The sequence below is a fragment of the Leguminivora glycinivorella genome, chromosome Z (assembly GCF_023078275.1).
Source record: "Leguminivora glycinivorella isolate SPB_JAAS2020 chromosome Z, LegGlyc_1.1, whole genome shotgun sequence".
NCBI lineage: Eukaryota > Metazoa > Arthropoda > Insecta > Lepidoptera > Tortricidae > Leguminivora > Leguminivora glycinivorella.
The window spans coordinates 29,459,140-29,482,665 of NC_062998.1; the positions used below are offsets into that span (position 1 = coordinate 29,459,140).

At 36.1% G+C, this 23,526-nt stretch overlaps 1 protein-coding gene across 2 annotated transcripts in view; it reads right to left on the minus strand.

The window, feature by feature from the left end:
• LOC125240544 (protein cycle) overlaps positions 1 to 23,526 on the minus strand; it is a 119,695-nt gene that overhangs the window by 87,248 nt on the left and 8,921 nt on the right. The window contains exon 2 of one of the 2 annotated variants that reach the window (XM_048148449.1): positions 16,494 to 16,553. The exons of the other annotated variant lie outside the window; for it this stretch is intronic. Within the exon in view, the coding sequence (XP_048004406.1) occupies positions 16,494 to 16,516 (23 nt within the window). The 5' untranslated portion in view covers positions 16,517 to 16,553. The remainder of the gene's footprint in view (positions 1 to 16,493; positions 16,554 to 23,526) is intronic. 2 annotated transcript variants of the gene reach the window in all.

Sequence of the window (23,526 nt, forward strand, 5' to 3'; positions counted from 1 at the left end):
GCGAACTTTTAATGAAATCAGAGATAGCATGGTAGGGTTAGTAATTTGGCCGCGTATTAAACGTAAAAAGAACTTTATGAGAGCTATATTTCTTCTGTACTCTAGGGAAGTGTAATTTACCATCCCAAGGACGTACTGTGGTGCAGGTACCTACTACCTGGCGAGATAACAATAATCTGCGTCATTTCATTGGGCGTCTTACACGTGCCGCGCGTCGCGCGTCGCTATCGCCGATTAGTACATATAACGTCACATTATGCAACGGAAAATGCAGGCGGCAGCGCAATGCCAACTTCACGCATCTTATCGAAAATGTGGCATTCATAATAATCATAACATAACACTGCCTGAGGTTTTATCAATTACTCATTCTGACTTAGGCTGTTCGCGAAGGTCATATATTTAGATAGTTAAATATCGCAAAAAATCATAATACATTTGAAATTAAACAATACATTTGAGCTGTGCTTTACAATCCGACTATTAGGTAAATAATGTATACTTAGGATCCATGTTTTAACGATTATGTATAGTTTTTGTATACGTTTGAAAATCGTTACATACCTACCTTATACCTGTATTAACCTACCTTATCGCTGGTCACATAGGAAAACTAGCCTGCTATAATTGCGTAATATTAGTAACTAGCAGGTGCGGCTAAGTTCTTCGAGCATGAAACTCAAACTTGCTAGAAACAGACAAATATTATGAAATTAAATAGTTTCCTTTTTAAACCCCGACGCAAAAACGACAGGGTATTATAAGTTTGACGTGTCGGTCTGTGTCTCTGTCTGTGGCATCGTAGCTCCCGAACAGATGAACCGATTTTGACTTCGGTTTTTTTTTGTTTGAAAGCTGAATTAGTCGAGAGTGTTCTTAGCCATGTTTCATGAAAATCGGTCCACTATGTCGCGGTCGGGGGAAATTTTCAAAATTGTAATTTTGTGGTTAGGTTATTATTAGGTATATCGGTGCATACCAGAACAAAAGATTGAGATTTTATTTATAGAAAATGTACTCAGCACTCACTACAGTAGTTAGTGGATGAATAGGAAAATACTTATCTAGTTTATTTTCTAAGTCGTGATTAACACTGACACTGGAGCTACCTTTGCTGTTATTCCTAATGCACCGTTGAGGAGGCCTGTCGATAAATATTTAGATAGTGAACGCCGAATTCGAAATATTACTATATCCCATTAGTAACATATTGTTGACAATTAATAATTATGCTCACTATGGCATTAAAATGCAACAACAACAACATACAATCACGCCTGTATTCCATAAAGGGGTAGGCAGAGCACATGAAACTACTAAAGCTTCAGGGCCACTCTTGGCAAATAAGGGGTTAAAAAAAACGAAACTATGGCATTGCAGTGACAGGTTGCCAGCCTCTCGCCTACACCACAATTTAACACATATCCCATAGTCGCCTTCTACGACACCCATGGGAAGAAAGGGGGTGGTGAAATTCTTAACCCGTCACCTCACAGGCCACAGGCCACAGGACACAGGCATTAAAATGCATATTTATTAAAATTATTAATTACTATCTAGCAACTACTTCATTTGTAGATATCGTGTGATTCTGTCACTGTCACAACCGCGGCCCATTGGGGTTCGTGACGTGAGGTCAATCGCTAGCAAAGTGCTTAACAACAACTACAGAAGCCCAGTTCTGTTGTGGCTGTCCAGTTTGTCGTTAGTAGGACAACTTGTCCTATAAACGACAACCATTGTTAAAGAGCAACCCGCAACAGCCGTCGTAGCTGCGAGGTGGGCACAGCCAGTCCACTCCTCCAAGACAAGAGGTGTCGAAAGACATCCATCCAGTCGACTCTCACATCAGGGGGGTTACCATGAAGTGCTAAAGCCGTTCAGTTTAGGTTGAGAGAAAGGGACGAAGCTATAGCAGTTCCATAGCTCCGTCCCTCTCTCTTAACCTAAACTGAACGCCTTTAGCACTTCATGGTAGCCCCCCAGTTATATGTTACTGGTTTACTCGGTTTGCTGAGTCGAACATTCCACTAATCTCGACAAGTGAGACCAGGGGAACAGAGACCGAGGGACAATCAATTTCGAAATTCGACACGGACACCCGACTCCGGCTACTCTGTGTATACCTATTCATATAAAAATACGTTAACGACTACTCATTTAATATCTGCTTCATTGTATCTACAATATTTCGGTTATGGATTTTGATAGGCCGGAGGGGTGGGTATCCGAGTATACAAACTATTAATATCTATAGTTTACATGCGTTAAGTCATAAGTCTAAAAACTTTTTTTTTGTGTTACATACGAATTTCGGTGATTTTATGATGTAAGTATTAAAAACGCCGAAAGTGTAGACATAGAAAATCATTGAGAACGTATACCCGGTCAGTCCGCTTGGCTACTCAAAGCACAATTACTATAGGATACAATGTTATAAGATAACCTAACCACAAAATTAAAATTTTGAAAAAACCCCCGACCGCGACATAGTAGACCGATTTTCATGAAACATGGCTAAGAACACTCCCGACTTACTCAGCTTTCAGACAAAAAAAAACTAAATCCAAATCGGTTCATCCGTTCGGGAGCTACGATGCCACAGACAGACACACACACAGATAGACAGACAGACAGACAAACAGACAGACAGACAGACAGACACACACACAGACAGACACGTCAAACTTATAATACCCCGACGTTTTTGCGTCGGGGGTTAAAAACAGGTTTACGGTATACTCCAAATTTGAAATCGAGTAACAAACCTTCAAGACCTGCACTTTTTCTGTGCGCGTTTGGTCGTTTCCGCATTACATATTACTACACTTCGTTTTACACGCGCTTTACATTTGTCCCTCTTTAGTCAATAACGTACCCTCTCCCCAACTAACAAAAATTAGTCTTATAGTGGCTTATAATGCCAAAAATAGTACTCTTATAATAACCTTGTAAACCCTTTACAAGAGGGCATTTGGGTACACCTTATATGGCCAAAAACCTTATATCCCCCTTGTAGTTGCTATATTATTAGCTTTCTTATCTTGTACGTGCTTTATTATGGCATGCAATAAGAAAGTTAACCTTATAATGGCAAGAAAAGTGCTTTTAAAAGGCTAATCTAAATATATAAAAGAAGAAGCTGACTGACTGACTGACTGACTGACTGACTGACTGACTGACTGACTGACTGACTGACTGACTGACTGACATATCAACGCACAGCCGAAACCGCTGGTCCTAGAGATTTCAAATTTGGCACGTAGGTTCCTTATATAGTGTAGAGGAGCACTAAGAAAGGATTTTCCAAAATTCACCTCCTAAGGGGGTCAAATGCGGGTTCAAAGTTTGTATGGGGAAACAAGATTAGTTTGACTATTTTATTCGAAACTTCACAGAAAGATTCCTTAAGACATATGACTGAATACGTGTTTCAGGTTTTTTGAAAATTTAACCCCTAAAAGGGTGAAAAGGGGGTGATAAAGTCAAAAAATCAATATGGGTATTTTTTTATGGTTTATCGGGTCGCTGATCACGATAAATACAACGTTTTTAAAATCTAACGAGGCGGAAGTGAAATACCTTCTCCCCTGTTGTGGTGCAATGGGGTTTAAATATATAAAAGAAGATATTGACTGACTGATTGACATATCAACACACAGCCGAAACCGCTGGTCCTAAAGATTTCAAATTTGGCACATAGGTTCCTTATATGGCGTAGAGGAGCACTAAGAAAGGATTTTTCAAAATTTTCCTCTTAAAAGGGTGAAATGGGGGTTCAAAGTTTGTATGGGGAAACAAGATTAGTTTGACTATTTTATTCGAAACTTCACAGGAGGATTCCTAAAGACATATGACTAAATACATGTTTCAGGTTTTTTGAAAATTTGACCCCTAAAGGGGTGCAAAGGGGGTAAAGTCAAAAACACAATATGGGTATCGTTTTTATGGTTTATCGGGTCGCTGATGATCACGATAAATACAACGATTTTAAAATCTAATGAGGTGGAAAAGAAATTTTCTCCCCTGTTGTTGTGCAATGGGGTTAAAATATCCAAAATAGCCATAAGTATAGCTTTAGTTTTTATCTTTACTTCTGGTTCAAGAGATTTCAAATTGACACGGAAGTTCCTTAGAGGAGCACTAAGAAAGGATTTTTCAAAGTTCACCTCCTAGCATGATAATTTGACAGGGGCAAGGACAGGGACAGGGACAGGGACAGGGAAAGGGACAGGGACAGGGTCAGGGACAGGGACAGGGACGGCTGTCAAACGATAAGCAGCTGATTTTGCTAGGTCCCTTTAAAATAATTATTTTTTAAGGATATTTTGTGTAATCATTACTATTTTAAGCGTAAACTAAGTAGATTTAACATTAAGTTTTGTATAAATATAATAAGTGAAGTGTTTTAGTGGCGTTTACCAGTGTCTTTGATGTCTCAGGTTTGTAGCCGTTATAGGTTATAAATTTGAAATATCTGTTCGCCTTTATACACTTTCTAGGTCGTATTGTCACTAGTTATTGTTAATTGTGTTTTTCAATTCAGTGTTAACGTGTGTACAAGGCTAGAACAAGTGTAGACATAGTTAAGCGTCATTATTTCATGTAAGTACCTACCTGCAACCGCTGAGCTTGAGTAAGCAATTTCTTGCTTTGTTTTAGTGTTTAGTACATTAAAAACCCATCTACAATGCAAACACGCAGAGCAGCTGCAGCAGCCGCAGCAGCGGCTCTCCAGCAGGAGCCTGAAAAGTGTGATAAGCTCCAACTTACCTTGCTGGAATTAAAACAATCCAAGGAATTTAGTGCTCAATTGCTCAGTGAAAGAGAAGACAGTGAGAAAGAGCTTTTATTAGTAATTGATAGGAACGATAAGTTGAAAAAGGAACTGTGTACATTAGAGAGTGATTACAATAATGTAAATTCAGAGCGGGCCCGGCTTCAGGAGACGGTTGACAGGTTTATGGAGTGCAACGCTGCATATGAACAGGCCCTGAAAGACATCGACTCATTGGAGAGAGCACTGCACGACGCCCACGAACAAATCTACGAGCTACGGGAGGCCCAAAACCAAGCAGCTGCGGCACACACTCAGACCTTGTTCGAGGAACTGGTCCGGCCTGACTCCCAGTTGGTTACCGCAGCAATTGAAATCCCTTTGGTCACTACAGATTTAGCCAATGATACCACCACACCAAGGTTAGTAAATTGCAGCGGAAACAAACTAAAGAAATATATTAAATTGAATAAAGTCATTAGAAAAAAAGAAAAACTGTCAAAAATAAATAAATTGTTTTTCAAAAAATTAAAATATTGTAAAGTTAATATAGGCTTAGTGGATAAGTTGGATTTGTATTCTGCTCAGTTAGAAAATAGTAAATTACAGTATGAAACTGACACACAGGCGTTAAAATCAAAAATTCAGACTTTGGAGGATTCAATAAAATCTTTGGAAGGCATAAATGAAAGTTCAAAAAAAGTTATTAATGAATATTCTTTGGCTATGGATGACTTAATATCCCAGATAAAGCATAATTCAGACCGCTTTGAGTCGTTGACCAATGCCCAGTCATGTGCATGTAAGCAGGTGACCGGGGATTTGTCAACCAGCACACTCTACCCAAGCCTGTATGACAGTTTACAACAACAGCATATAAGTGGTAGTAGCTCTTTCGACACTTCTCTAAAATGTATACCTAAGCCTAATGTTATTATGTACTGTGATGAAATTGGAAGCGATATGAGCTCATTTCTAAACTTTTACTTAAAGGGACTTAGTACAATCAACCATTGTTTGCCTCATAGTAGTTTTGAAAATATTTTAAAACAAATTTTAAATGACAGTGATATTCATTCTCAGACGACACTGCTTATCTTTATGGGAAATAGGGGCAATGTGAACAAAAATAATTTGGTCAAATACTTTGAACAGTTAAACTCAATGGCAGTGCATAAAATTATTTTTTTCACATTCCCCTACTGTTCCCAAATGTCAGAGGCAGAAAATAACACTAGACATAAGTTAAATATAGCTTTATATAATCTTTGTACATATAGTAGTAAGGTTAGCATAATTGACACTAACAAATTTGTTAGTAAATACCATATGCCTATGGTATTTTTGACTAAAGGTAATTGTTACCTTTCAAATTATTACAAAAGACAAATAGCATTATCGCTATCCTATTTACTTGACATTTCTGCCAAAAATTTGGCAGACAATTCTGCTCCTATTGAGCAGCAAAGTATGAACTTGGAATTGGTTCCAGTCATAACCAATGATTTAAACTAGCTTTTAAGACAAAAGATTCTGTCTCTGGCAATCTAGACTTAAGTAAATATAAGGAAAAAAACTGTAAGCAAGGGAAGTATATCCACCTGGTGCATCAAAATATTCAATGTATTAGAGGTAAAGATTTACAAATTGAACTTTTTATGAAGGATTTTTATATAGATATTTTATGTATTACTGAACACTGGTTAAAAAATAATGAATTAATGCCTCAATTTATTAATCACCAGGTAGGAAGTTCGTTCACCAGGCATAGTTCCATACATGGTGGGTCGTTAATTATAATAAATAATCAGTTAAAATTTAAGGAACGCAAGGATATTGTGTCCATGTCTGTTGAACGGACTATAGAACTAAGTGCAGTAGAATTGGAGCAATTTATTGTTGTGTGCGTGTATAGGCCGCCATTAAGTAATTTTGAATTATTTGAAAGCATAATGGAATCTGTGCTACTGAAAATATCGCCTTCCAGCAAGAAATTACTTATTTGCGGCGACTTTAATGTAAATATTTTAGAAAATTCGACATTAAGTTGTAGGCTGTTGAATGTTTTCAAATCATGTAATCTGAACCACATTTTTATGGAGCCTACTAGAGTGACTGCTACTAGTGCAACCTGTATAGATAATATTTTCACAGATATTTTTCCTATTACAAAAAATGTAATCAGCAATTTAGAGTCCGACCATTTAGGTCAATTAATGGTATTTGAAGCTGCTAGGAAAAATACCTTGAAAAAACAGATAACTTTTGTACCAGTAACCTCGGACCGCGTGGAAAGAATGAAACAGAGTTTAGTTCAGGCGCTACCCGTTCTGTCTCCAAACATGAGTCCTAATGATATGTATAATTCATTCTTTCACACATATATGGAAAATTATAATACGATATTTACAACAAAAACGGTCACGGTTAGTGATGCATCAGTTTTTAGTGAGTGGGCAACTGCAGAGTTACATCAACGAAGACGTGCATTGTATGCCTTGTATGAGGAACGGCGGTTTAATACGAGTGATGAATTTAAAGAACATGTCAAACAATTTTCGAAACAGTTTAAATTAGATTGTCATACCGCTAAACGTAATTATTTAAGCAAGAAAATTAAAAGTAGTTCCGATATAATTAAAGCAACGTGGAAAGTAATTAACGTGGAGACTGGTCGGTCAAAGCAAAGAACAAATGAACTGAAATTAAAAATTGATGGCAAAATTGTAGATTCCAATTTAGAAGTAGCAACAGAATTTGAAAAGTTCTTCACTGATATACCAGTTTCCACAACTAGGCACTTAAATTCATCACCCGCATCTGCCGTTACATTGTTAGAAGATAATGTCACAGAATGTAGTAGAGACCTTGTATTTGAACATGTTAGTACCTCAGATATAATTAAGGCATTTCAATCAATTAATGTTAAAAAAACTTGTGACCTCTGGGGAGTCTCTGTCCATGGTGTTAAATCTTTAATAGAAATTGTAGCGCCTGACTTGGTAGTTATCTTTAATAACAGTGTTGATTGTGGTGAGTTTCCTGATCTTATGAAACACAGTAAAGTCATTCCATTATTTAAATCTGGTAGCACATCCGACCCCACTAATTTTAGACCGATATCAGTGTTACCGACATTCAGCAAAATTTTTGAAAAGTTAGTGTTATTTCAGCTATTGCAACATTTTAACATCAATAATCTAATGCACAATAAACAATTTGGTTTTACACGGGGTCGCTCAACAACCGACGCTGGTGTTGAGCTAATCAAACAGATTTTCGATGCCTGGGAGGAGTCACAGGATGCCTTGGGTATCTTCTGTGATTTATCTAAGGCTTTCGATTGCGTCTGTCATGAAACACTGATCAGGAAATTGCACTACTATGGAGTGCGAGGATCGGCACTGAATTTAGTCAAATCTTACTTACACGATAGAATACAAAGGGTCGACGTGAATGGACAGCGCTCACCGGGGTCACTAGTCTCTATGGGTGTACCGCAGGGATCAATATTGGGGCCTTTCCTGTTCCTTATCTACATTAATGACCTGCCATATCTTGTAAAGACCCACCATGATATAGTATTGTTTGCAGATGATACTTCCCTTATTTTCAAAGTCAAACGTCAGCAACAAACTTGTGAAAATGTAAACAATGCTATTTCCGAAGTAGTTAATTGGTTTAGTGTTAATAACTTATTGTTAAATGAGAAAAAGACTAAATGTATTAAGTTTGTAACGAGTAATGCTAAAAATGAACAAGCAAGTGTCGTTGTGAAGGATGAGGAATTGGAACTGGTAGATAGTACAGTTTTTCTTGGCATAACTTTAGATTCTAAACTTCAGTGGGGTCCCCATATTGCTACCCTCTCGAATAGACTGAGCTCTGCAGCATTTGCAGTGAGCAAGATCCGTCAGTTAACAGACGTGGAAACAGCTCGATTAGTTTATTTTAGTTACTTTCACAGCATTATGTCATATGGTATTTTACTATGGGGCAGTGCTTCAGAGATAAATACCATATTTGTTCTGCAGAAGAGGGCTATTCGAGCAATATACAAAATGAACCATAGAGACTCACTTAGAGATAAGTTTAAGGACATTAATATAATGACAGTGCATTGTCAATATATTTATGAGAATATTGTGTATGTACATAAAAACATTTATAAATTTAAGAAAAACTGTGATGTACATAATATAAACACTAGAAATAAGCATAAGCTTGCAGTGCCCTTCACTCGGCTCCATAAAATTAAAAAATCATTCATGGGTAATTGTGTAAGATTTTATAACAAACTTCCTAATGCCATCACTGAACTGTCTTTTAATCGATTTAAACATTATGTAAAGCGTATACTGATCTCTAAAGCCTACTACAGCACACAAGACTACATGAATGATGAAACACCGTGGGATACAAGTATTGTTGAAAACCATTAATTATATAGCTTATTAATGATGATAATTATTGATAATTCAATGTATTTTTATACAATTTTTTTGACATTTAGAATTTATTCTAGAAGTTTTTATACTAGTATTTTTTTATACAATTTAGATTGATATCATTTTATTAAATCAATGTAGTTTTAAAACAATATTGTTTATTGCACCAATAAATTGCTCTGATATTTAGAATAAGATGAATATTGTACACTGTTGACAATTTAAAAGTGCTTATTGTAAGCCTATTTGAATAAAGAATATTTTGATTGATTGATTGATTGATTTAGGGATAGAAATAGGGATAAAAATAGGAGACGGGGACGGGGATAGGGATAGGGGAGGGACGGGGAAAGGGACGGGACGGGGACGGGGACAAAGATAGAGATTGGGACGGGGATAAGAATAGGGATTGGGGTCGGAATAATCGGTCGGCAATCGATATCTAGGCAGTGTAATATGCAGGTGGCTCAGTGGGAAGGGATTAGTAAGTAGGCATCGACGAGTATATCCGTAATAACTATTACATTCAATGCTGTAAGAAGAGCGTTTGCTTGCCTTTTATATGTTTACGTTTGCAATAAGTATAAGCAAAATGGAAAAAATTGTAAGCGATAATGCAAGGAAGTACTTTTTACCCTACCGACCATAGCGTCGAGATACTGGCTATGTGGGTTGTATGAAGTTTCCCCAATATAAATATTTATATAGGTAAAATACATACATATTCGTACCTACTACCTACGCTGTGTCGCTGTGTAACAATTCTACAATCATTGCAAGAATTTCTTTAAAAACAATAGTAATATGTGTAAGGTACAGTCAGCCAAAACCGGACCGTACAGCAAATAGATCAGTTACAATAGCCCCCCCAATCGAGAATTGCCCCGCTTTACCTTAATCGAAATAATCGCGGACAGATGTACCTACAAAGAAACCTACGGATCCAAATGAAAATCTTATTTTTTGTAAACGTTTCAATAAGAATACTTTTATTACGCGGGCGAAGCCGCGGGTAAAAGCTAGTGTACTAATAAGAATCATATTTAAAGCTTTAATAAAGGCAATTATACTTGTAAGAATCATATTCAAAGCTTTAATAAGGGCAATAGCTCTTGTACACGTTTTGTGATCATCAGATATAAGGGAGTAAAACTCATAACGGCGAAACAGGATGCTGTTTTAAAAGTTTATTGTGCTTTTCGTAGTGATTTATGTGTACATCATCATCAAGTCATCCATTTTGCAAGTTAGTAAACGGTAAGTTAACTTACATATTACAATTATTTGCTTATTTATTATGAAAACTGTGTGGGAATCCAATTTCATGGTGAAATGTGATATAAAATGTGTTGTATTATTAATGCGCCCTTGTATTTCAACGGTTTTGTACTAAAAATGCGGTTAATTAATTTTGACATGTCTTGAGCAAGGCTGTTATAAGAGTAAAAGCAGTAAGCACATCATTTACAAATACTCTATAAGAGTAAAAACTTTATAATAGCCACCGGTGTTACTTAAGATTCGCCATTTTATATATCTTTAGGGTTCCTTCTCACAATTAGTGAAATCCCGAACCTTACCATCTAGTTAAATATTTGTAACGGATACCAGTTAAAAATTCATAACGTTATCGTTAGAGAGCAGATTTCAGGTAGCGATTTAAATATTAACATTATGAATATGACTCGCATACAATATTTATTATTTTTTCTACACACGAAAAAATGTATGGGAACATAAAAGTAAAACCCTTTTTGGATGCTTTTGTGAATATTGGGCAAAAATTATAATGATAATAAATAAAAATAAAAAAAATATTTATTTATACTTATTTCTTTAATATTTCTTCTGTGCATTGCACAGTAAAAACTTCTATTATGGCTCAAAGAATATAAAAATGAAAATAATTCCCTTCTTATATATATTTAAATTGAAAGTCCATTATTTAGAATAAAATACTTTTTTTTTTAAATGTAGTTTGTTGAAAAAATAACATTAATTTAATCTAATTATTCAGTGAAGTTTGTGGTGTGCGATGTAGGTAATAATAATAGATTATAAACCACATGACATGTATTTAAAAAATTGCACTAGTCATATCCATATTAATATTTAAATCGCTACCTGAAATCCGCTGTCTAGTTATCATGTACTTGGCGCAAACCTTTGAAATTGCATTTTTGTTCGAAAGACCGTTCTTTTTAAACCGGTATTTTGGGGAACGCTTTGATAAAGGTTTGGTTCGATTAACCGGCATAGAACAAAATAAAACCGTGTAGTCCGCAGCATGTCAGGTAATACTGATATTTTCAATATTTCATTAGGAGGTTATACCTAGAATTTTCAATTTAAAACAAACTTGTGCTTCGGAATATTTAATCTTCTGGTGCCTTATTTTATTACTTCCTATTGATTTATTGTAAATGCTGAGTCAAATACTCTATTTGATATTTATTATTATGGTTATTGTTACAGAATCTGTGGATGAGATACATAGTCAGCCGTTTTTAGTGACGTGAAGATGACAACTCTTCTCCTCCTCTTAGTAAGTAAGTGCTATTGAAAACCACAGACGATTTCAGTACCGCCATCACAATGGACTTTGTGTCGATAACTATAAACAGCCTAGCCTAAGACTTCGAATAATTTTTTTTTTATTACAGATGAACTACAAAACGGCACATATTCTGATGGAGAAAATCAGTCACAATCATTACTTACACCCAAAAATAAGCCAGGAGTGGTGGATCAAAAAACATGCAAAATGGAAGAGGACGCAGGAAATAGTTTAGGTTGTAAGAAAATCACACCAAGCAAAGATGGCGCTGATAATTCAAAACAAGAAAACGAAAATCAATATATCTTTTGTGAATTTGATGAAGACCTCGATAAAAGAAACTACTTATTATTTTGGAAATTTACTGATAGGTTAATTACAATTTCTACCACCGTGTAGGCGCTCTGAAGAATATATTAATATTTTGAAGTATGTAGACTCATTGAAACAGCAACATCGTGAGCAATAGAACTGAAAATATTAATCTTATAAAGTTACTTGTATGGGTTTGGTTTCGTTGCACATAAATAAATATCTTAAAAACAGTGAGTTTGTCTTTATTTGTCCTCAATTTTAATCTGTCTTAGTCCCAAAAGGACTACATATAAAATCGGTTTCTTCTTAAAATAGCCGAACATTGTATTCACTTATTCAGATCGTCCAACATTCACAATGATAATCCGCAATAAAAGTTTTTTTTTTATTTCAGACCAAAGTCCATAAAGTAAGGAATACACTTTTGGAACTTATTCAAATAAAGTTAATCTTAAAAATTAATATTAGCAGGTACTGATGGATAAAAAAACTAAGTGCCTTGGTAATAGTCTCTTATACGCTCAGTTATGTATAATTGGCTACCTCCGAGTGCATGCTATTCTGGTATAACCGGTGGACACTCTATTTAATAATGTAAACATTTTAAAACATGGAAACAATGGACCAGTTACATTTGCCCTCCAGTCGAGATCTGCCCCGCGGCCCCGCTGTATATACCTTAACATTTTTCACCGCAGAGCTACAGACACCTTAAATAAGAACAAAAAATATAATTATAGAGCTAAATCCAAACTCAATTCATCATTTAACGATATACCTGTATTACTGTCACTGCTGCTTGCCTGCATATTCTTATAATTATTCCATAATGGCATCCTCTACGGAACCACTAATCGATAAGTTGGGATCAGATTGTTCACATTCGCTGGATTTTCAAAATGACGAATCAAGTTTTATAAAAACTTTTAATACGACACTTTCAAGAATAATGCCTTTATAATTGTTGTATAAGAGAAAATGTATTGCTTTAATTCTTTTAAACACTTTATAAAATGCTATAATTTGTTTGCTGGATAGACGTTTTATAATATGCTCCTATGAGGCATAAAGCATCATAGTTATCTTATGCATTACTTTTATAAGAATAATTGGCCATAACAAAAGCTTTTATAGTGCTTTGAATATTATACAGCGAAAAGGCATTTTAAATGGCTTCTATAAGAATACATATTTTTAAACCCTTATTGCAGTCATATAAATTGGACTTATTAACGTGTACATGGCCAAGTTATAAGAGTAAATGTACTATTGGCCAAATCCTCTTATAATGAGCTACTATAAGAGTAAATATTTTTAAACCCTTATTGCAGTCATATAAATTGGACTTATTAACGTGTACATGGCCAAGTTATAAGAGTAAATGTACTATTGGCCAAATCCTCTTATAATGAGCTACTATGAGAGTAAATATTTTTAAACCCTTAAAGCAGTCATATAAATTTGACTTATTAACGTGTACATGGCCAAATTATAAGAGTAAATGTACTATTAGGCCAAATTCTCTTATAATGAGCCGCTATAAGGAACTCTGGCATAATGAATGCTATTTTAAAACTACTATGAGTGTTAAGCCCTTATAGATTGATTTTATAAGGATATTTTGTTTGTTGGGTCCCTTACCCGGAGATATATTTTCTTCAGGCTGAGTGGTAATACTTTACCAATAATCATACATTATTTTATAGTTACCGATACATATCAACCAATATTTGCAAGTAAATGGATACATGGCAATGCTTGCTCGGAAAGCCACGAGTCTATACAAACTTCCGCATTGGGGATCTCCTACGTCCTATCTCAACAAACCGAAAGCTCCTGAAGGCGGTTTCAACCTCAACATGTACCTAGTTTTCATGTCGAATATTGAGATGATTTCAGCACTATATTTCCGAGAGTATATCCAAAACAAATTTTAAGTTTCCGTTAAAGTTAGCTCGAAGTGAAAAAATACGAAACCTGTGTATAATTTTTATTGAATTTCAATAGTATATTATTACTCTGCAAAATGAAACAGTAAAATTTTCATATAAATGGCTAGTGAGATATCATCGGCATTTTCTTATTTAAATCCGAAGTATAATTATTGAGGAACTCGTCTAATTATCGGCGGTCGTATAAGTTTCGTGCACGCATATTTTTATTCCTAACTTTCCAAAGCTTTTCGGTGAAGGAAAACATCGTGAGGAAAACGGACTATGGACTTCGGGTTGGATGGGCAGATGGCAGTTTCGTAAAACTAGTGCCTACGCCAAATCTTGGGATTAATTGTCACTACAATGCAATAATACATCTGTGTTCATGAAGTCTCTGCATTAATTATTATAAATTTACATCACACAATGAACTTGTAAAGTACAGGAGGGAGGGGGGTACTGATGTCAGTGATAAAGGGACTAGTTTTTCCCAGATACTTATTTAAATATACTAAGAGACCTATGCTTATTCATACTATGTATATCGCTAGCAAAAAGCTAACAAATACAAAGCTAATACTCAGCTGCCTTGAACAAAGGTTGTATCTGCTACTGACAGTCTTATTCCAATGTCCTCTCGCCCTCCATCCTTGCGTACACTATTAAGGGTATTCAATTGTGATGTGCAATGTTTTGTGTTACTTGTACGCATTCAACTTGTAAATTTACAATTATGTACTTTCATATAGGACGAATCGTTACGATTAGGAGTTAGGGCAAACTCGCCTCATTCGGTGACACGCCTAATTCGGTGAAACAACCAAAAATCGTCTTTCGGAATAGTGCTTCAAAGCTTGTATCACCGAATTAAGCGTGTCACCGAATGAGGCGAGTTTACCCTACTTGACTTGTTACCTAAACCAACACAAATCACATCGGGAAGTAATAGAATTACGAAGCAATATTATGACTGGGCATTTTCAGAATTTGGGACACCCCAATTACCGAAAGTTTTTAACAAAAATTAACACTGTCAGTTTTGTGACGATAATTAAGCAATTGGGGGGACCCAAAATCTGCAAAATGTTCGACTACACGACTGTTTTTGCGTATTATGGGATCGCGTATTAACTCTATTTTTAAGCACTCCATCTCCATGACGGACTGGGAACGGAAGTTTAGTGTGCCTATGTTTGGGGTAAAATAAGATACAAGCCTAGGGTTGTGTTTTTGTGCATTTATATCATTTATATGCATAGTATAGGTATACGTTCCTATGTATGTAGTACATAGTTACATACAAGTAAATTGTTTTTTAAGTTCTCTGCTCTCCAGTGCCGAGCACAATATTTATGAACACAACAGAGGTTGAAAATATCACATTCAGTTCTTACTTCTATTACTAATCTAATGCCATCTTGCCACCGCGACTCGTGAACTCACATAACTACTAGATGTATCTACGTGAACTGCAAGTTTTCAATCATAGTACGAAATAGCCACACTCGACATACAAAACACTAAACAGTCAATCGAATAAACAGGTGAGATGATTTGGTTGTCTGAACCAGATGTGCGGAGCAGAGGCAAGTGATCCAGGCGACGCACGGCGGCCAGTGATGCGACCGACAGCGCAGCGGGGCGCTGAGCGCCGGCCTGCCGGCCTACCATGCTTCCAATTTTATCACTTATCCACGTGGATAAGACATCTGTCACTCCCACACTGACATACTTGCTAAAGCGTGACAGACGTCTTATCCACGTGGATAAGTGATAAAATTAGAAGCATGATACGCCGGCTGTAGGCCCGCCCGTCCGATAACACTCATGCGATTTTGTTATTATGCAAAGTTGTTCAATAAACATACCTTCACTGCCCCACCTGGTAAAGGCTCTCCTGATACTTCAAATACGGATGGGATCAGAAAGTTGCATTTTATCCACTAGAGTGCAAAGTAATTTCATTTTAACTTGATAGCCAAAACTGGCTGGTAGAATGGGCGTTAATTATGATTCTGAATCATATTTGTTAAATAAATAAATGGATTTGATTTAGTAAATGTTTTACAGTTAATATTTTCCTCGTGTTGGTGTGGTGAAAACTTGTGTTTCAATCAAAATTTCTTTGACCCACGTGCGTTGAAACCCTCGCACCGCTCATAGACTCTAGACTAGACTACATAAGTTGAAAAATTGACAAGTATTAGTTAGTGAAAGATTACATACCTACGAATCTTATGATACGATGAATTTTTAACATCTCTTTAATATTATGGTAGTCAATCGTTGTGTAGATGCAATGCACCTTATGCACCTAATGTAATTACTAATTAGTTAATTAGAATTACACGATTTATTTCGATAAATTATTTATTCTAATATTAATATCCTGTAATATGAAATATGATCCCATAATAGGTCGAGCCAAATGTTTAACTAGCTAGTGTCAAGGTGGACCGTACCTGTCGTGGCTAAAGCGCGTCATGATTGGCGCTGCCCGCGGCGGCCGCCCCGGAGGCTACCTGCGAACAAACGGCACACTCAAACTACATCGACTGCCTTCGCCAGCCAGGATACTGTCCCAACAGTGTCCGCCTTACGTAACTGTAAGTACAGACACTGCGTTTTTGAGAGTTCCTGACCGAAGTCAGAAGATTTTGTAAATATCAAAAGACAATACAATACAATACAATACTCTTTATTGCACACCTCACATAGTCACAAAAGACATGACATAATGTCGAACTACTGTAAGATAAAATAGTAACATAAAAGTTTCACTGATAGATACTTATCCATGCAAGTCTGTAGTGTTGTTTTTTTTTAATTCATTTCTAGTTGGTAAGAATCTGAATGTAAGTCTGAATGTCTATTTATATCTGGAGTATGCTAATCGCAATGATGAACTACTAGAACTAAATAAATAATTTTACTTAACCTTAAACATACACATAGTTCTAAATCGTATCTAAACACCTAACTTATTTCAATATTCTCGAAAGTTACCATTACCAAGAGTGTTTACATTCGCCTAAATTGACGGCGACATGAATAGGTAACGCGGTCAAACCATTATACATAATGCAATTGTAGTTTTGTGATCCATCGAGATGCTTCTTGGTGAGTTATACATTCAAAGATTCGACCAGTCGACCTGCTGCATGTTTTTGTTCGGAACTCGGCCAGTAAAAATCTGTAGAAGACGGGAAAAATGCCATTTCCATAAAAACCGAGCTAGAAATTTAGTTGCATTGACTATCACACGTTTTTGTTGCTATTAGCAGAATTACAATATAGTAGTAGTAATAGTAGAGGACTGAGTTTGATTGGAGCCCCACGAAATAGAGCACTCGAACATTTACATAGATTAGCACAATCGATGTTAGGTGTGATTTAGAAACATTCAAACGCAGGGGAAATTAATGATTCGACTGCCGATGCCGTGCCGTCTACGCAAGGATTTTTTTCTTCTTTATATTCATGTGGGACCCAGCAAGTAGCAACAGAACCAAATATATGGAATTCGTAATACAGGTACGTTTCGTTCTCTAGCTTAGACCCATTTAAGCCTTTGAGGCTTTCCTTGCGAATAATCAAATAATATTGGTTAAAAATTATAATTAAACAAGATTAAGTCACAAAGCTTATCCCTGTTCAACCACCTGAGCTTTGGCATGCTTCTGTGTCTGGCTCCCCTTCGAATAAATAAATCAATACTATTCAATACTTATATCCAATACTCTACCGTAAGAATTTTTGAGGGCCTTCCTCACAATCTCGTTTAAAGTTGGGGTATGGTAAACACACGTCACAAGTGCTTCTCGAGAGGCACTACTGGCAGAACCGGTTCTATCAATTTGATATTAGTAAACTAGCTTCTTCTGGAATAAATAAAAAGACCTTTAATACAACTAGAGACTTGTCATTTTTTTATTTCGTGTATGATATCTATAACGTTTAATATTTATTAATTTTGCTATTTAAACTTTATTGCACAAAATATACACAAAAACGTACAAATGGCGGACTTAATGTCAAAAGACATTCTCTACCATAGGGCCAAGCAGAGATTCATACAATTGGTGTAGAGAGAAAATATACAGAGTGGGGCCTGTAACAAAGGCGAAAAATTGAATTGTAGGCTATTCTCCTTATACTCAGTTCAGTGACTTTTAAAAATTATGAAGTCTTTAAATTTTTAATTTTTCATACAAAATAAATATTAGCTTCAATGTACGCCATTATTGTTGTCATTGACGTTGTCTGTCACACTGTAGACTTAACAGAATTCGCAATACATTACCTCTTAGAAAAAACTTTCAAGGGTGATAAAAATCAAAATACAAGTTATTTTTAAAGTCGCCGAACAAATGTTGATCAGTATAAGGAGAATAGCCTACAGTTCAATTATTCGCCTTTGTTACAGGTCCCACTCTGTAAAGGTAGGCAATGAAATGAACTAAAAAGAAAAGCAAACTATATTGGTGAATAAGCCTCTGCGAGTTCAAAAGGTCCACACCACAAAAGCATGTGAATAAACGTATACTAAGGAGTATCATCATCATTCGCTTGACCGTACCCCGATTACTTGGGGTCATCGCAGCATCTTTTTCTTCCATACCTCTCTATCGGACGTCATCCCATCATTCACTTACACTCGTTTCATATCATCTCTCACACAGTCCATCCACCCTTTCATACTAGGAATAATAGAAATCTACCTGCAGTATATGCGGCCATTAAATATTTACCCGGGCCAATGGCGAAATCCCATCGAGCGGATGCAGGAGATCGGCTAAAGTTCGTTAGCGGACGATTAAGCTCGTTAACCTTTGTGTGTGACGGCCCATGGAATTTTGAAAGCATATTTTGCAGATTACCAGAACGAGGATTAGGTCGCATTTATGCACACAGAATGCCTAATCTCTAGTAAAGCAAAGCCTGGGTAGGCTAGGCACTGTCCACGGCGGCGTCATTTGATGATTGCGCGCGATTGTATCTCCAAAATGAGGACAGGCATATGTTGTACCACATTTAGATTTGTCCGCTAAAATCGTTATGCAATCGTCATCCAAGATACAAAACGGTTTCTTTATTTATTATAAATATCCGTAATATTTTATTATCGTTACCTTATAGCTTAAGTTTGTATGTGGTTTTTTATTTCAACTAGATATATGTACCTACTAGCTTTTGCCCGCGGCTTCGCTCGCGTTAGAAAGAGACAAAAAGTAGCCTATGTCATTCTCCATCCCTTCAACTATCTTAACTTAAAATATCACGTCAATTTGTCGCTCCATTTTGCCGTGAAAGACGGACAAACAAACAGACACACACACTTTCCCATTTATAATATTAGTATGGATATACACGTATTTCTGTGGTGGTTAGAAAAAAGGTCGGACAACGAAATTATCCCACATGCATTTTATGGGACTCAGAAATAAATATTTATGCATGTTTGATCAATTATTCATACGGGTGCAAAATGGATAAAAGTCAATAAAAACAAATGACATAAAATATAAGGCACCCAAACGACGTACTTACGTAACTTAGGTAAACAATAAACACATTGAACCACTTACCTACCTAAAGAAACGCTTTAGGCACAGATGTCATAGCCCACTCCTTCTAGCTTTTGCATGAAACTGAGGTACAAGTACAAATGTGCCAAGATAGATCCCTTTAATCAATCCACACGATTACATGGCATGTGGCAATGGGACCAAAAACATAGATTTTTGTAAACAACATAATCGCATTTGAGTCATTGGTGTTGGGACCTTGGGACTTACACATGAGAAAAAGATCCCGCGTAAAATTAGATAATCTACAAAAGCACTTTTAAATAGTTGAATAAACGTTTTTTAAATTGTCGTTTGCATGAGAATGACAAAAGTATTTCTGTTAATCAACCGCAGTAACGTCATAAAACATGAATATTAATAGGTATGCGTGAAAAATATGTTTATTTTCAAGGTCAGTGTGTTTCATTGAAATTAAATATTTTGAACGGCATTGAATGCCATACATTACAATGTTAAATGTCAAAATCAGATATCGAACAGGGGCTTGCTCCTCGTATCGTACTTCTATAAACAGTCCATACCTTCATAAGCCTAACCATAACGTGTTCTAAATATTTCCTATGTAAAGAGGTAAAAATTGTGATGTAAAGTAAAACTATACTGCGTGTAATATCAGTTATGCAAGGGCATAAAGGTTGAACACGCCAAAAATGGGGCACACTTAAATGTTTATTATAAAAAAAATATAATAAATAAATAAAAGATGTTTGATTTCTGAAATCTTGTAGATCATTCAAATACCTTTCATAATATGTAGACATATGCTTCTGTGTCATGTACTGTTGAACAATTATACGACTTTAAAACGAAATTAAACAACAAATGTATGTGATAAACGTGTAAAATATGTATTTCATGAACATGATTGTATTACGATGCTGTATAAATGCATTCACACAACAGGTAACAATACAATTAGCTGTACATAAAGGCCTTCTCACACCCACATCTACCACTACTACAATCTGTAGTGCACCGGCAAAATATTAACTTCAGTATTTCTTCCGAAGCAGCTGGTACCTACTTTGGTTTGCACAGGAATCAGTAAGTTGCTTTCGTTCCGTGCCCATCCCCATTCATCATCCTCCTTGCGTTATCCCGGCATTTGCCACGGCTCATGGGAGCCTGGGGTCCACTTTGACAACTAATCCCAAGATTTGGCGTAGGCACTAGTTTTACGAAAGCGACTGCCTTCTGACTTTCCAACCCGAAACTAGGACTTATTGGAATTAGTCCGGTTTCCTCACGATGTTTTCCTTCACCGAACAGTGACTGGCAAATATCAAATGACATTTCGCACATAAGTTCAGAAAAAAGTCATTGGTAAGAGCCGGATTTGAACCCGCTACCTCCGGACCGAAAGTCAACGACACCCCCAGGATAAAGGAAGACACTGATGATAACGGCGGGGAGGATATTGTCTAAGATACAGTTGTCACATCTGATCCAGATGACATGGAAGAAACAGTTTCAATTTGTTTAATTTATTTGGGACAACAAACACAGTAACACACAAGGTTATAAATGTTATAATAGAGAATTGCAGAGTTGACAGTAGTAAGATTTGAGACCAATTTCGCTTTCAGAAATGAGCTGTCAGAAACGACCTGTAGGTACACACTCCGGCCAAAGAACTCTTTAAAAAATAAGAATCCTTACACTGCCTGCAATAGTTATAATGCAGGTAGCCATTTATGTAAGACAGAACTTGGCAGCATACAAAACTGTACTATTATATATTCTGTGACAAAACTAACAACATGTATTCCAAGTACAACACTCGAAATGCCGGAAAGTTAGTAGGTATCGACCGTAAATTGGCGAAATCCAACAAATTAACACATGTGATGGTCTGATGGACCCTGCCGTCTATAATAAATTGCCGCAATATATGGTTGAAGCGCCTAGTGTGTCGAACTTTAAGTATCGCTTAAAAAATTTGCTGGTCGAGCACCCGTTCTACACTCAAATATGACAATTTTTTTATTACCTAATTAGAAAAATATTTTTGTTCATTTTTTATGTGAATATTGCCTAACTTTTTGTAATTTCAATCTTCTGTCTATTTATTCTCTAAGTATTATTTTTGTATGAATATTATTTTTTTAAATCAAATCTTGACGTGTAAAATGGCGTTACAAATAAATGAATATGAGTATGAAAGAAATTTGTACGGAACCCTCGGTGGGCGAGTAAGACTCGCACTTGACCGGTTTTTTATTTGACAGTCTTTGGGAGCCTCTGTGCTACTTTTGTTAGTATAAAACTCTTGGCCAGGGATTTCTTAGAAATCGGATTTTATGTAAGTTTCACCATCCATCAGAATGCAGTCAAATTTTGTTAATAAATTTTCGTATAGTTTCTCAATCGAGTTTCTGCTGCTGGTTTCTGTCTTATATCCGATCTGGTGCCGTTCTGTGCTTTAAAACTTCTTAGCCCTGCTCTACGTTTCACCTTTTGAACATACAATTGGGACATCTTTACTTTTTAGCCACGTCACGAGGTAACATCATACAATTTGAAGCAAATATCCTTAAGATTTGTTCCTTCTTTTTTTATAATTTATACCCTGCAACCCACTAATTCCTGGCTTTCGTTTTAAAGTTAGGCGTTCCCGAAACCTTTTCAATACGCAACAAACAGTGGATTGTGGGAATTTTAATCTTTTACCCACATCCCTGTAGCTGAGTTTTGGATTTTTTGTGTTTTCGTGCAAAATAAGTTCACGTTGTTTCAGTTGCCTATTCGATATCGCTACATATATAAATCTTTCACGAAAGTATAGCCTGACAAGTTTTTATTTGACCCTCGCCGCGTTGCGGATTTTCAGCTGAACTAATTTCTTTTACTGGCAAGGATTACTATTTGACACCCGTTGTCGAAAGTCATCGAATGTCAGTGATGTAAACATGAAGCAAATATTTTAAATTTTCTAACGGTTTCATCGCAATTTTGTCCAAAATAATATGATTAAAAGTGAAAATAATTATACTAAACGTGATAAATTACTTACAACAAAAAAGGATGAAGGATTCGACAGTACCAATGTTCTGAAATTGGTTATTGACAAGTCCGGGACTGACAGTTTATAGTGCGGTTCTCCTGTATTAATTTGTTGGTTTCGCGTTTAGCCTAATATATTTTTTGTTCTAATTTAAGGTGTCTGTAGCTCTGCCGTGAAAAATATGTATAGAAATAAGGAGGCCGTTCCATAACTGCCACCAGTACAGAACAAGGACCCACGAAAAAAGAAAATAAACATCGATGTCTTCGATTAAGGCACAAGATTCATGGATTTTAGGCTGTGCGGAAAGAAGTAGCGAGTCTTAAAACCTTGCTTTTTAAATTTTGATTCTCTAAAACCATGTTTTAATTTTCTACAAATATTAACGGGTAACCAGTACACGCTGTCCCCAATACGTATGACGTCGGCACATTATTGCCATATGAAAGCGGTTTGTAGCGACACTTTCAGGGTCAAATAAAATCTTGTCAGGCTATAACTGATATATTTAAAAACTATACTTTTTTACGATTTATTTGGCATCAAAAAAATTCTATACCTTTAATTATAACGAAGCAGCAAATGAGTTTATATGCCTCAGTTTTGGCGTGTTCAACCTTTACCTACGAAGAAAAGATATCAAATTTGGATAATAAAACCGGCCAAGAGCGTGTCGGGCCACGCTCAGTGTAGGGTTCCGTAGTTTTCCGTATTTTTCTCAAAAACTACTGAACCTATCAAGTTCAAAACAATTTTCCTAGAAATTCTTTATAAAGTTCTACTTTTGTGATTTTTTTCATATTTTTTAAACATATGGTTCAAAAGTTAGAGGGGGGGGGACGCACTTTTTTTTCCTTTAGGAGCGATTATTTCCAAAAATATGAATATTATCAAAAAACA